The sequence below is a fragment of the Sinohyriopsis cumingii genome, chromosome 6 (assembly GCF_028554795.1).
Source record: "Sinohyriopsis cumingii isolate HCF-2022 chromosome 6, ASM2855479v2, whole genome shotgun sequence".
Lineage (NCBI taxonomy): Eukaryota > Metazoa > Mollusca > Bivalvia > Unionida > Unionidae > Sinohyriopsis > Sinohyriopsis cumingii.
Window position 1 is genome coordinate 48,742,620 of NC_142966.1, and position 15,439 is coordinate 48,758,058.

At 35.4% G+C, this 15,439-nt stretch overlaps 1 protein-coding gene across 1 annotated transcript in view; it reads right to left on the bottom strand.

Annotated features, from left to right (window-relative positions):
• Positions 1 to 3,990: 3,990 nt before the first annotated feature.
• The window catches only part of LOC149796891 (uncharacterized), a 217,130-nt gene continuing 205,681 nt past the window's right edge, over positions 3,991 to 15,439 (bottom strand). Inside the window, exon 20 of the mRNA XM_089961541.1 lies at positions 3,991 to 12,626. Within this exon, the coding sequence (XP_089817667.1) occupies positions 11,580 to 12,626 (1,047 nt within the window). The 3' untranslated portion in view covers positions 3,991 to 11,579. The remainder of the gene's footprint in view (positions 12,627 to 15,439) is intronic.

Genomic DNA, 15,439 nt, shown 5'->3' on the forward strand with positions numbered 1-15,439 from the left:
TTCTACCCAAACCCTGTCTCCGTACAAAAAGGGCTATATCGACCGGTGACTAGTACTTATGACTGCTGTATGGTGCCCGATGACATATCAGCCATATTTTTTTATTCCCGAACCCCGTGACACAGTTGTATTTAGAAAAACCTGATTTCAGTAATCTTCGAAAAAAGAACAAAAATCCACCACCACCTCGATATACACCCAGTCATTGACCTTTAAGCCTGACCAAGTGTACAAAAAGAGGTTTAGACTGGCGTAAACGAGAATCGAATAATAAGCATGATAAGTAGGAGAGGGATCTACCCTGAGAACAGTCAGGATGACTTCGCTTCTTGACTGGTTTCGAAAAGCCAGTAGTGGATGCAAGCTACAGGTGATGATGATATGTCAGACCCTAGTAGAGACGGAGGCGCTAAGCTCTCCAAAGATAGTCTCTGCTTTTTTGGGACAACCTTCAAACGGTCCTTACTGTGCTCTAGATAAACCTTGGGGTGTCCAGAGCAACAGCCCTGCAGTGGTGAAGAAGTTCCACTGGTTAAGCCATGGAAAATGACAAAACATGCCTGGAATTTTTTTAAAACACTTCTTGCAGCACACGAAGGAAAGCCACTGACGACATATATTCAGCACTTCAGCAGGCTGAACGACGCTGCTGTGAAAAGGACAAGATGAGAGACTATGGTTATTAGTGACCTAGCCTTTTGTTTTAGGGATTCGAATGTGTACAGTGGATGGCAAATCCAGGTCCCCAGGAAAATACACATTTGAGTCGCTTCAGGGTCCAAAGTATGAGTTTTAGTGGGCCAAAGGGCATAAACCAGAACACACCCCATACGTCGAGTAGTAAAACTTGGCCATTGCTAAATCTTTGAGAGAGCTTTGCGATCATAATCGACTTACGAAATAACAAGAGATATGGTTAAGAGTTAGTCACGGAAAGTTTTTTTCCAAACTGGAAAGAATGTTGGAGTCACCAGAACCTGGTTTGGGCCACAGTTCGTTGGGCAATAAGCAGTAAACCTAATTTACGACGTTATCGAACGACCAGCATTCCTTCTCTTGTGCCTCCTAAACCTAAGAGTGAAAAGAAGCAAGGACCCGAAGGGAGAGTATACTACATCGATCTGCTTTATGTCAAAGTCGTTGACTTCAACGAAGGTTGAAAGAACATCTTCATTATGTACTTTCACCTGGGAGGTAAGACTAAATGACTATCTTTTCTGGAAGACTTGAGCAGAGAAGAAACTTGAACGAGTAACACGTTTCGTAGGTAAAGGACTTTGTATAACAGTGGCCTCTGCTGATGTTTAGGGTCATTCTTTGCTAGTCTAGATAGTTTTATGGATTGGTTTATTTGCCTCACTCTTATCAGACAGAAGCGTTTAAGTCCACAGCCCGTAGGCACCACCTTAATAATATATCGCCCAGGTTCAGAGGTCCATGGATGCATAGTGGGAAAATACAAATCACTTCCTTGTGGCAGATGGTTCCACGTTCCAAATGGACTTAGAAGGATACAGGGGTAGAAGGGACGATAATCCAATCCCCATCCCCAGTAAGGTGGTTGCATACCAGTACCCATTCTGTTTGGGGTGAAACAGTAGTCTGGAGAGTGGGAGACGTTGCCCAAACCTTATATCTCAACCTTTGGTGCTCCCTGTCTCGTGCCCATTCACTAGGCAAGGACTCAAGGATACTCAGATTTGTTGGGAGGTCCATTCCTATATCTGAGCTCTTTACTTATAAATGGTTTGATTTCATCACCGAATATGGACGCTTGGGACTGAAATAGTGATATTCCCTAAGCTTGGATAAAGCCCCAAAATTCACTGACTGGATTGTAATATCTGTTAGTGGTCGAATGGCAGTTTCTGACTCCACTTTGACTAACCCTATATACTATTAGGATTCAGGAGTGCCCGTTTCTGCCATAGAGCTAATATTCTTCTTCCAAAACCCAAGGAACTCGGAGATGGAACCAATGCATTCTTGAGATGAGGAGGAAGAAGGCCCTTTCCTCCACACCTAATAATTACATCTGCTTTTAGTGAAGTCACAACCATATCATTTTCTGGCCATCAACAGCAGAATGGACACCTGTCTGTCCATTGGCAACTAGCAAAAGCATGGCAGGTGGGGTGTGTATCCCATTAGGCTTTATTTGGCACACATATTGCTTTTTGACATATTACAGCAAACAGAAAAATTTGAAAAACAAGGAACATGAATAAAGCATGTTAATGATAGTATTAATGGCTGGTGTAAGACCTGAAATGAAATGCAATCTAATATAAGTAATACTTTACCTGCCCACATGGTATTGTCGACCAACGATGAGTGGTGTAAAGACCTGTGGTTAGACCCATTCTAACATCAGCAATACTTAGAGTATTGATAACAATGAATGTTGAGAAACCAGCACACACAAAATCATTAGCATTAATATCAATAATTCAAATGAACTGAGTGTGTGAAACAAATTTGGAGCTGATCTAGAAGACTATGCCTTCCCAGTAAAATATAAATAGAACTGAATTATGATAACATTAGGAAGAATTATGAATAACCCAATTATTGACTTAAAGGAATATGTTAAAGTGTCACAAACAGAACACTAAAACATCATAAAATCTCATGAGAACAACAACTATATATAAACAATGTAGGGACCACGAGTGGCTGAGTGGTCTAAAGTGCTCTCCGGTATGGATCACTGCCATCTCACCTCTGTCTGTGTGGGTTCGAGTCTCGGATACAGCCAATGTGGGTATGTGAGAAAGCTTGCCAGTAGTTTCTCATGGGTCGGTGGTTCTTTCCGGGGGGTTTTCCCGGGTTCTTCCTCCACCATTAATACTGGCTGACATGTATAGCCTATCGTGTGCTGAAAAATGGCGTTAAACCATACAACAACAGCAACAACAAACAAACAATGGACTGAGGGTATAAACATAACAGCTAACACGAAATCTGTATTTTACATGGCATAAATAAGTATTGATAGGAGAGAAGGATGTTGAGCATGAACAATTAAGACTCCAAGATATCTAAGAATTAAGGCAACTAAAATGCATGGGTCTATCATGAAGTGAATAGACTGGGTCTGTTTTCTTTCTAGTTCCTAGCATTCTAATCAAAGAATGGAATTTGTATTATACAGGTGAGGGTAACTTCCATCCTGGAAAGGTAAGCAATGCCATAGTGACTGGTTATGTATTACTGATATTACATTACTCGTTCTCTCATTTAAATAAATAAATGACATGTTACATTGCATGCATGGTATTATAGGTTTGGTTAAGTTTGATTATGGGGTTGGGTGGGTTGGGTTGTGTTTTACAGCACAACGGTATCTTGAAGTTTATATCATGCTGAGGCAAGTAATATTGTCCAAGGATAATTTTGTATTCTCTCAGCCATTCTATGAGGATCAAACAGCTCTCTTAGAAGAGACAATTTCTCTGCATGGACTATTTGTCTCAGAATTCCAGAAAGAAATGGGTTAAAAAAGTATGAAAATATGGCTGATTTGTGTTCGTTCTGTTATAAATTATGGTTAATTCAGACAAAGAGGAAAGTAACTTTTACATTCGATTTTCCTCATTTAATAAGACAGCTAAAAACATTGAAAAATAGAATAGAGCATAATATGGTTATACAGGATACAAAAAATGTGCCATTGGTTTTCTAAACCTGACACTTGCCAATCTAACTATTACTTTCAGCCTATATTTGTCACCTTTTATAGACCATACATGTGAATATATAGCACAGTAAATTTTTAAATACCCATGTCAACATACAAATTAGGATTTCAAATATATGACTGGCTCTGAAATTTGAGACAGCATGAAACAGGTAAAGCCAGCCGTACAAGTCTCATTGAGAGAGAGAAAGATAGAGAGACAGAGAGGCATCAAATGTCAGTGGGAGCAGCGTGTTTAATTGTCTGACCTCTATGTTTTCAGGAAAAATGAAAATATAAATGCACAAGAATAAAGTTATTAATAAATGTTTATTTATATATTTTCCAATATATATATTTTTATTTTTAACATCTGTATAAATTTCTTCATGAAAACAAAGTGAGCATATTGAAATCTAAAACACGTATTCCTTAACAATACATATACAGGTGCAATAATTCCATAAATGAAATGGATATGACAAAATGATAACATGAAAACAATGATGAAAATAGCGAGTATCTTTTGTTTGTTACATCACAGTCATTGTCAGTTCCCATATGTAGAACCCTAAAACTTAACCTTAACACTCTAAATTAAATGGACCATGACCTGGTTCATAATATACCCATCTTCCAATCACTTGTTTGTCATTCTGTTATAAAATCCTTCACAGAAGCTCAAGTAAGTGATCAGAGCTTGAGAATATGGCAACATTTTCATTCAAGACATTCTTTATAGAATAGGATACTTTGTTCCATTTGTCACATTCCATAGCATTTTGTTGCTTGGAATTAAATGATGTGAATTGTACGCTGCTGTGAAATACACATAACAGTGTAATACTACAAACAGGAGTCCCTCAAAGGGATTGGCACTCTACTGGCTGAAACAATTTCCAGGAGTTTATAGATAATTTCTTCCTTTTATGTGCTGAGTGTTGAACCAGCTTTGATATTTTTGAATGATAAAATAATGTTCAAATTAGCCGCTATGGTAGACATTCTGGATGTCAATTTGGCACAATTTCCATTCAGGACCAACAAGGCATAATAAGAAACCTTTCTCTGGTAACATGTTGATACAACTTCTTGTTTTTGAGAATCAACAATAACAACATTTTCAATATGAATGCCAAAGAGGCTAGAGGATAAAAAGTTACAAGATTTTCAAGATGGATGCCACAGTGACCAAATTTGATATGAGATTGCTTCTATTTAGTACCAACTAGAGATCATAAGAATTATTTTTGTGAAAGCACCAAAAAATGTTGAGTTGAATAGTCGTCTAGAAGGACTAGTGATGACACAATTTTCAAGACAGCTATTGTGGCAGTCATATTAGATGCTGTATCGGCCTTTGATTTAGGACCTCAGAAACGCTGATATGACCATTCATTTAGAAGAAAAAGTGATAACAAGACTTTGAAGATGGCCACTTTGACATGCATGCTGAATGTCTGAGTGGCACCATTAGGACCAACTAGACATCATAAGCTGTTTAGTAAAACAATCCAATTCAGGAAAAATAGTGATAATAGTTTCAATATGGCTGCTGTTGTGGACATATTGGAAATCAGACTGACACCTCATTCATTTTAGAGGACTTTTACATCATGGAAAGTCTTCTGGTGAAATGCTCATGTGAATATAATGTTTCATTCAGAAGGATTATAAAAAAGAACATTTACAAGATGGCCACAGTAAAGCCCACACAAGTCATCAGAATGACACCCTTCACTTATTACCAACCTGACATCATAAGAAGTCTTCTGGTGAAAATCGATAGCAATATTACAATTTTTCACTTGTTGCAAAAGGAACATTTTCAAAGGGACTAATGTAGCAGCCATATTGGACATCAATCAGCACCATTTTCATTAAGGACCAGCCAGACATAATAAGAGGTTTTTCACTGAAAACCCCATGGTAATAAAATATTAATAACAAGATTTTCAAGATGGCTACTGTGGAAGTCATATTGGACATTAGATCAGCACCATTTTCATTTAGAACAAATCAGACATCAAAAGAAGTCTTCTGGTGATAACACCATGTCAAGGTGACTTTCCATTCAGGATGAGTAATAATAAAAAGATTTTCAAGATGGCCATATTAGACACCAGATTGGTCACATTTCATTCATGACCATCTAGATGTCATCATAAAGTGAACACCCCATTTCGATAAGATCATCTGTTCAGAAAGAGTAGTGATATCAACATCTTCAATACTCTAGACATCGAAATGACACCATTTTCATTTAGGACCAACTAGACATCTTAAGAAGCATTTCAGTAAAACCCATGTAGGTAGGACCATCCACTGAGGAGGTTTTGCTATAACAAGAATTTAACATGGCCACTGTTGTAGCTATATTTGATGTCCAAGTGGTACCATTTTTATTTAGGACAATGAGATGAATGTGTGTAAAATTTCATGGCAAACCCTCAAGTAGTGAAGGAGAATTAGGAACAACAAAAATATGCGAAAGGACAGCAGCTGATGAACCATCCCAAAAGCTCATCTGTTTTATGACCAGTTGAGTTAAAAATCCTTTAGCTACCATAAGTAATAATTTGTAATCATCAAAACAAGTTGCTACTTGTTATGTGCTAATGTCACATAATCAATGGGAATATATAAAAAAAAATCTTAATACATGTGAAAATAAGTGGTAATTATTGGCATACTGAATGTCATATGTCAGCAAACAAAAAATACCTCATGCAATCTTGTTTCCCTGTCTTGTTTCATTCAGTATAATAAATAATATACTATCCTTGTGTAAGAGAAATATGAAGATATAGCCACTTGTAACATGTCATTTTCTACTCTGGCTTTGCCCTCATGGAACACAAATTGCATTTGTTAAACCATTCTTCATATCTCCCTAACAAGGACAATATATATGGTAAGCTCAATATTGACAAAACTGACCAACCCAGTCAAGGTCACTGAACAATGAGTAGCCAGTCAAGGTTACCAAACAATGACCAACCAAATTTGGTGTCTAGCTATTACTGTATGCATGCAAATCTAATTAATCAACTACTTTAGTTCTAACGTTAATTTGTTAACAAAATTAACTGAATAATGTATGCAGATATCATTAATACCACTGCTCATGTCACCCATCAGCAAGGATTTAGAAAATGAGATATATTTTTATGATTTTTTTGTGTTACTTGGAGCAGAACATCAAAATTCACAAACAAATCACATACGTCATGTAGCTGGCTGAAAATTCTATAGTGGACCAGTGCCAGGTAATACATAGTCTCATGCACTTTAATAGCCATATAATTAACATCTAGTCCAAAGAAATAAAATAATTGCAAGAAAGAACAATGGACATCTCTTATGACTACCCTGTGGTTAAGAGTCCTCTATGTAGGCATTAGATATCCAATCAACAGGTACCTTCCATATTTTATGTACCGTCCCTCCAGAAACTTCGGGTAAGGTACACGGTTTACAACTAAAGTTATGTTGCAAACAATTTTTCTTCTTTCAGTGACAATGACCCTGATCTCTGAGCAGTGTACACCAAAACTGACGGACTTCTTCCTAACTCCAAGTGCAAACCACTCAAACAGGATTGATCCAGCTGTAAAATGTAGAACTAATGCTATTATGCAAAAAACATTTTTCTTCATTCAAACACAGTGACCTTGAGTGTGACCTCAAATGAAAAAGTGTTTTTTTCTGCAATCCATTCACAAAGTTTGTAACTGCAGATAGCTAGGAACTTAAGTTATTGTGTGGAAACCATTTTGATTCTTTCAGTCATACTGACCGTAACAATCTATCATTTTATGCTTCAACAGACATGTTTCTTTTCACCCAAGTGCAAGTCATGCACAAAATGTTGTCACTGCAGATGGTGGGTTACTAAGATTATCATGCAGAAACCATTTTTCTTCTTGTAGTCACAGTGACCTTGACCTTTGACCTTTAGACCCCAAAATGTACAGGATTCTTTGTTGCCATAGGTGCAGGCTATCCACAAAGTTTGCTGAACTCTCTGTAATGTAGATATTCCAAAAAGCATGAAATGATTTTAATACTAACTTACTAATCTATATATTCCAATACTAGAAGTGTCTTTATAAATACAAAAAAAGAAAGAACACATTCTCTTTACCTTCGTCTGAACAAAATCCATAAAAATACTGGCTACACTGTCCACTGAAAAAAGGGTCCATCCTCAGTCCAATGAGGATCCATAGCATACTGTAAAATGATAAAAACTATGAAATGATGACCAATTCTTCTAACTGCACCTATACATGTCTAAGGTCTAAAGCAGCATTACCAATATATACTTGCTTACAAGTCCAATGGCAGACAGTATAGACTCTGATCTGCAGGCACATAATGTGATGGCAGACCAGGGACTATGTTGTTTTTTCTACTGATTACTCCCAAAAAACTTCAGAGACCCAGATCTGCTGGAATATTAGGTGACTGTAGATCTGGGTCTGTGCAGGCTGCAGATGTACTGTACTTATAAGAGAGCATATTATGGTAAAGCACAGGGGATATCTGATTAATGATATGATAACAAATGTACAATGTTGTATAATTATCAGGAATAACATAATCTCTTATAAACTAGGTAATTTTGTATAGACATCAATAACAGCATTGCAAATGTATATTTTACATGTAATTAACTGTAACAGCTACTTTAATATTCTGAAATATACTTTCAGAATGATCATCAAACAAAAATCATTTAGTGATAAATATGTTACAAATAAATGAAAAAATATACAGGAATATCTCGGACAACCATTTACGATACATGTATATATAGTTCACACTTGTGTTTCAAAATGCAGTAAGATAAATCCCATTCAATTTCAAAACTGGCATGGCATTTTTAATGATGCTGAAACCACCACCAAAGTTATCCCGGTGTCTCACAGGGTTTCCATAAGCAAAACAATTAAGGGACAAATTAATTTAATATAACCATCCTGGTTATAGTGAAACCAATCGTTGTGCAAAAATTGTGATGATTATTTAGATTTTTAATATAGTCATATTACGCATAGCATTGGCTGCACTTGATAAATATATAATGTTTGATGTCTGTTGTGGCTGGCCCATGATTAAAGTGTACTTCTATAAATTAGGTACAAAAATCTTCACTCTGATTTGTATTATATTTGCACAGGTCTGACAAGTCTTCTCTAAAATACAGATTTTTCTTGTCAACTATATGCAGCCTGTTTTTAGAACTAAAATCTAACAGACTGTAGGATCAATAGTTTAGTTTAGGCAATAAATGATTTAGCCAAATCTAAGCCAACAGGCAGCCTCAAGTGTACAACTGCAATGCTAATGTACAATACCTATTACACAAATCAGAGATCTCCTACAATACCTATTACACAAATCAGAGATCCCATAGGTTACCTATTACACAAATCAGAGATCCCCTACAGTACCTATTACACAAATCAGAGATCCCCTACAGTACCTATTACACAAATCAGAGATCCCCTACAATACCTATTACACAAATCAGAGATCCAATGTATCCACTCAGAGATCCACAATTAACACTGAAACTTCACAAACAAGTAGGCTAGGAATTGCATTTCAAGCCATTGTTGAAAACACTGCTGCTGAATGTTGAAATGTGACCCCAGAATTAAAAGACCCTGCATGTTACAGAATGAATAGTCTTTGTCTCATACTTATTCATTCCAATATGAACATAATCCATCAAAGAAGTTTGAAACTTAAACAAAAACCTTGATACAAATCTTTTATGCCTGTGACCTTGACACCAAAGTCAAAGATGCAAGGGAGCCTGTTATAGAAGAAATCTCAGATTCAAAATCATTCATCCCAAGCATGAATAAAATCTGCTGACGGGCTTCAAAAATATAAGTAAATGAAAAAGGCTTTAAACAAAACAACTGTCATTATTTTGGGCATATTTATTGCATAATATTGGCAGCTCAGTGTCTTGGAAAAAAAGAAATTGATATGCATTTCGGCACATATTATAAATAATTACTTCCTGTATATGAACATCACAATGTAATAATATTTTCCAAAGCAAATGTAGGAAATCAAAAGTAATTGTCATGATTCTGCTTACATGTACAGCATCAACACATCAATAAATATCCTATATGACAGGTAATTGCTTAATAGAACCAAATGATTATTAAAAAATATTAATTAATTTGTAAACATTACGAGAATGTATTATGGCCATAACTAAAAATGTAAATAAACATCAGGGAAAAATAAAGTGCAGAAAATGTTCAGTCACAAAAGAAAACATGTCAAGAATGAAATGGATTTCTTCCATATTAGCTTCTGAACATGCATGATAAATTTCATTTATACGGAAAAAATCAAAACATGATAGTTGTATTTTATACTTGGATACATGTACAAAGTGAACCTCTTATTTGGAGGATTTTTATTGTAGCCACAAGAGGAAAGGAGTTTCTCAACACCAGGCATAAATTACCTGCTGTGGACACGAATAGGGTAATTTCATTCCAAAGCATCCAGATATGAACATTTATGGATATTTACATTAAATATTCACCAACTGGTGAAAATGGATGGAAACATAAAACTCAACAACCTTTTTAAAAAAATTTCTTTAAATTATAGATGGAAATTCTAAAGTATACATTTCAAAAACCTGGAAGGGAAGGTTTTCCTTCTGAGATGAGGGGCGTCTTCCATCCTTCACACCACTCACTGAAATCTCCAGTATATGCCAAATTATTGTTAAAATTTTTTATTTTTCCACATACTGCTGTGAGTATCATTTATTTATGGCAATACTGCCTGTATCATGTAACTGTGAACTGACTTAAGCATGTTGGCTTGGTTGGCTGGATGTATTGTTTAAAGTTGTTCAACATATTACACTAATGGGATTAGAAGTAATTCTGGAAGGATTAAAAAGAATAATCAATTATGGTTTGATTACTAAAGCTCAATTATGCATAAAATGGGGTCAGTTTGGCTTTGGTACTGACAGTTTCCTGAGATGTCTAAGTGTGTGTTTTCTCCCATTGCTAAAATGACAAAATATAAGCAACTGACATATAAGAAGAAATTCAATGATACATGAAAACAGAACTTCAGTGGTTGGATTTAAGTCAAAGGACATGAATATGTATTCCACCCTTCCTGTAAAACTGATTTTAAAATCGGATATTGTGAGAAGAATTACATTACACATCATGCAGCATGTAACAATAAATATGCCATCACTCAAATCCATCTTTCCAGAATCTTCATCAAATATGGATAAAGGTGTACATGCCAAGACACTGTTTGTAAACTTTATAGCTGAACATAATCTCCTGCTGATGTTCACATATCACTTTCAATCACAACTATGTCCCCGGACTCGAAAATTGTACAAATATTATTGATACAAATGGACAATAGCTACTCACATGGTGACTCAATCTTTAAATCCTTGCTGGGATAAGAAAATCAAATATGTATGCAACAATTAAAAATGAACCATTCATACTGAAAATCTGCCTTCTTTTGAAGTAAAACCTCCCAACTGATCTGTCCTAAGCTGATATCTCTGTTCTGTCACATGTATAGATATGAAACATGTAAACTGTCCCAACTGAAATCAAATATCATTAATCTCTACAACTGATATGAATGTATGGTGAAATGTGTTTGTACCAAACCTGAATTAAGGAAATGTTCTGATTTAACAAACCAGGTATCTTAGCAATAACATGATCCCCATGTCTATATAACATATTTCATATATCTGTGTATTTTAGATGTCCTTAGAGATTAATTATATATATAGCACAGAAATGATTCCACTCTGTATTTAGTAACAAAACTATTAACAGTTTCCTTTCTTGATACAAGATAATCATTTTTGGTGCAAAGTTTTGAGGGTTTTTAACAAGTTGCTTAACAATGATGCTAAATTTGTTGCTTGCCGCATCAGATACTTCATATGCGGATCTTGGATGGGTTTTCCGACAGCTGCATGAGCAGCATTCAGAGTACTTTTATAGGCGTTGGCAACACGGATAATCTCTGACCCTAAATGCTGACCTTGATGGACACCCTGCATCATCAACATAGTGGCCTGACCATGCAGGAAAATCTTAGCAAGTGTATGCATACTGATGTCCATATGTATTGCCAATTTTTCTTTGGTATGTGTGGCATTACTGACCAATAATTTAGCATCAGTTACAAACTGCCGTGTCTTCATTTCCAACTCCTCCTTGCACATATCGAACTGCACTTGATTTTTGTCAATTCTAGATGATTTTAGGGACTCCATGGCATGTCTGAGTTCTAGTAACAGTGTATCTATATCTCCTGTAGCCTTGCTAAAGTCATTTACAGAATACTTTTTATCAAGGATTTCTTCCACTGAACCAGGATGATGTTTTTGTTTTAATAACGCAAGGCTCTTTCTTGATGGTGTTCCCTCAATTCCAATACTTGTTGATGAAAAAATCAATGTTGGTCCTAAATCCCCATTTGGCAACTTTGAATCGAAAGAGTGTTCTTCTCTGTCACTGCCACTTACAGATGAATCCCTGAGAACATCAAAATTGTTGTATGCCCTGTATGTTTCAACTGAATCCTTCTCTGAAATATCACTGGACATTGACATCGGACGCCACATTTTGCCCACTGTTGCATAAGGACTTGACTTGGTCTTTGAAATGGATGGTTTTGAGGAATTTAACTGACTATCATCCTTACTTTGCAGTTTACTTTGTGTTTCTAGGTCCAATGATATAGATTTTGCAACTGGCTTGTGTGAAGCAGGATGGGTAGGAAGTGGAGGTGCCTTCTTCTGTCGTCTTGGCAGCACATCCGGTTTGGAATTCTTGCTTTTATCATCAGTATCAAACACATTGCACAATGCCTTCATAGGCCCAGATTTTTTATTAAACTGAAGAAAGAAAAGAAAAGAAATTGTTAGCCTCTATAATGTAATATTTTTTAAAGCACCTGCTTGTGCCTTTCATGGACATTGTCTAATATAATAACCCACAAAATGTCTACTCCAGCTGATGGCAAATTTTACATGGTATACTGTACAAATGGTTTCAGTTCTTTGGTTTTTGCCATGATGTGAATACATAATGCAATTGCCATTATGACTAAGTGCTTTTAATTAATGAATAACAAGCTGTCAATAAAATATCTAAAATTATTACTTGATTCAAATTTTCAGATTTTCTATGCATATGATTTTTATGAACCCTGTTCAGTAAGGATTTGTACAGATGTCCATAGCCTGAAAGGTCATACATTTACCCAAGTGGAGTTCAAGATGGCGACCGATCTGGTATAAACCAATCAAACATTTCCAACTCATACAAAGGTAAGTCAATGTACAAATAAATAATACAGATACAGAAAACTTGTTTTCTGCTCTTTTAATTTATGCATAAATCATATTTTATATTTATGATATCTGTACAATACTTGATTGAGATGGTCATTCTTTTCATATATCAACAGTTACATCTATCGGTTATGATCCAATATGACAAGACATAACTTCATGTTGAAAAGGCTCTATACTTGGTAATCTTAAACAAATCTACTATTGTACTGAAAACATGTTGATTCTGTGATGATTTTGTAACTGATTCTGTACATGCTACATTAAAAGCCTCCATAATATGAGATGGTAATAATAGTTAAAGTGATATTATTATTGGTAATGTAATAGACCTACTGTATTATAGACACTGGGCTATGAACAAGAATCTAATTCAACAGGGATAACAGTTTTTACAATGACCTTCACAGCTACATTTTCACACCTTTTTATGGAGTGGGAATTGTTAAATTTCACAGTATCTATCTAAGAATATGATACGTGTTCCTAGGACAAAATTTATGACACAATCTATATAAAATGTTTAACTTAACAAATGTTCCTTAATAAATCAAAGTTTGGGAGATCATTCTAATATCACTGGATTATGGTTTCAAACTTTATTTATATTTTCCACTTGTAAGACATCCTTAAAAATCTCTGATATTTTTGTTTCTCTGGTTAAGTCTGCTAATATAAATACAGTCATTTAAGTTGTATGTTTTAAACTTTGCTAACTGTATACACGAAAATTATGATTTGTTTTCCATTCATGGAAAGGTAATACAAATACAGACAGACATATGCATCTTGATATGGACCAATCTCTTGGATTAAGAAATGAATAATTAATTTATTCACTGACCGGTGTTTTATGCCACATCAACAAATTAAAGTCATATCCGTCAAGGTTAATAGCCCTTCAGCAGAGGGTATTTTCTGCCAATCGAATGACAGACTCAAATCTGGTCTTAACCAACTCGAGTGCCAGCAAGCTGTAAAATGTTACATAATCAGTTGTCAAAACAAGTGCTTTCCAAGTCAAACAGAGCAAGTAGTAAAATATAAAGACTTGTTTTAGGTAATCTAATAATTTATCAGTTGTTGTCTCCCTTATGATAGCACATGTTTGGGTTGTCTCCCTTATGAGACCACCACAGTATATGTCACATATGACTGGGTTGCTTCCCTTATTACCCAAAATTCTAGTTGCAATACTTAATTCATATCTATGACCAAGTTAAGATTTTCTGAAGAAAAGACCTTCAGTAATACTTGTAGAACTTCATATAGGTGTACAAAAGGGTTGGTAGAGCAAAATAAAGTCTTGATTGCATCAAGGATAAGGACCAAGTTTTCATCTCAGCTGAATGAGATCACTTCAAAATACCAGGGTGCAAAAACTGCCAGACATAACATGTACAAAATTTAGTTCTTCATAGCTTTTATGTTTTATATTTTTGTCCAATTTTCTGAATTGGCTGCTGAGTATTTTATTTCAGACTAAAAAAAATCTCTCAGAACAAAAATTGTCAGTGTCAAAGAAATAAATATGCAAATGAAAAGGCTAAGCATATGCCATTATTCTGAGGGGTCAAATGGAATAAAAACATTGCCTAACGACACACTCTAGTGGCCAAACTAACTTTGCCTGGGCAGGATGCAACGTTTGCCATTCTTAGTTGAGAGTCATGCACATAACCACTTCATGGTTGGAGAAACAATCGCATTACTTTGTGTCCGGGTTGCTTCTATTTTTCAGTGAATTTGCCCACAATTATTTACTTCACTGTTAAGTCCACATGTCAATTGTTTAAATTGTTTCAGCTTTATTTTGCACCTTCTTATGCAATGAATCTATTATTTAAGTATTTATAACCAAATTCAGTTAATATTCAGTATGAACCCAATATTGGTCTTTGCTTCCTTTTATGTAGTTATGGCAGTATGCATGTTTAGGTTAACTAATTGTGGTTTACAGCATGTTAAATAATAACAGAAACCACAGTGCCATATGATGCCACTGTTCTAGAAATACTTGAGTCTTGGCATGCTAGCAGCTAACATAAATTCAAAGCTGCCATCCTATTTTACACTGTTAACCTCACTCAGGCCAGCTGGAGTCACCTGCCTTGATATGTCCATGGGATTAAGATTTAACTCCCTTTCCTTGACATATATAACCATTTATATTTCAAAAGCATCATGAAAACCAACAGAAACAAAAGTAAAAACAATGCCGAGTTTTACAAATAAGACCTGATTATGCTGGATCTGTGTATTATTCAACCTGAATGATGCTTTCCACAGGCAAAAGAATCTTAATAAACTATGCTTTAACATCACACCTAAAGTCTGCATGTCGGACAAAATTG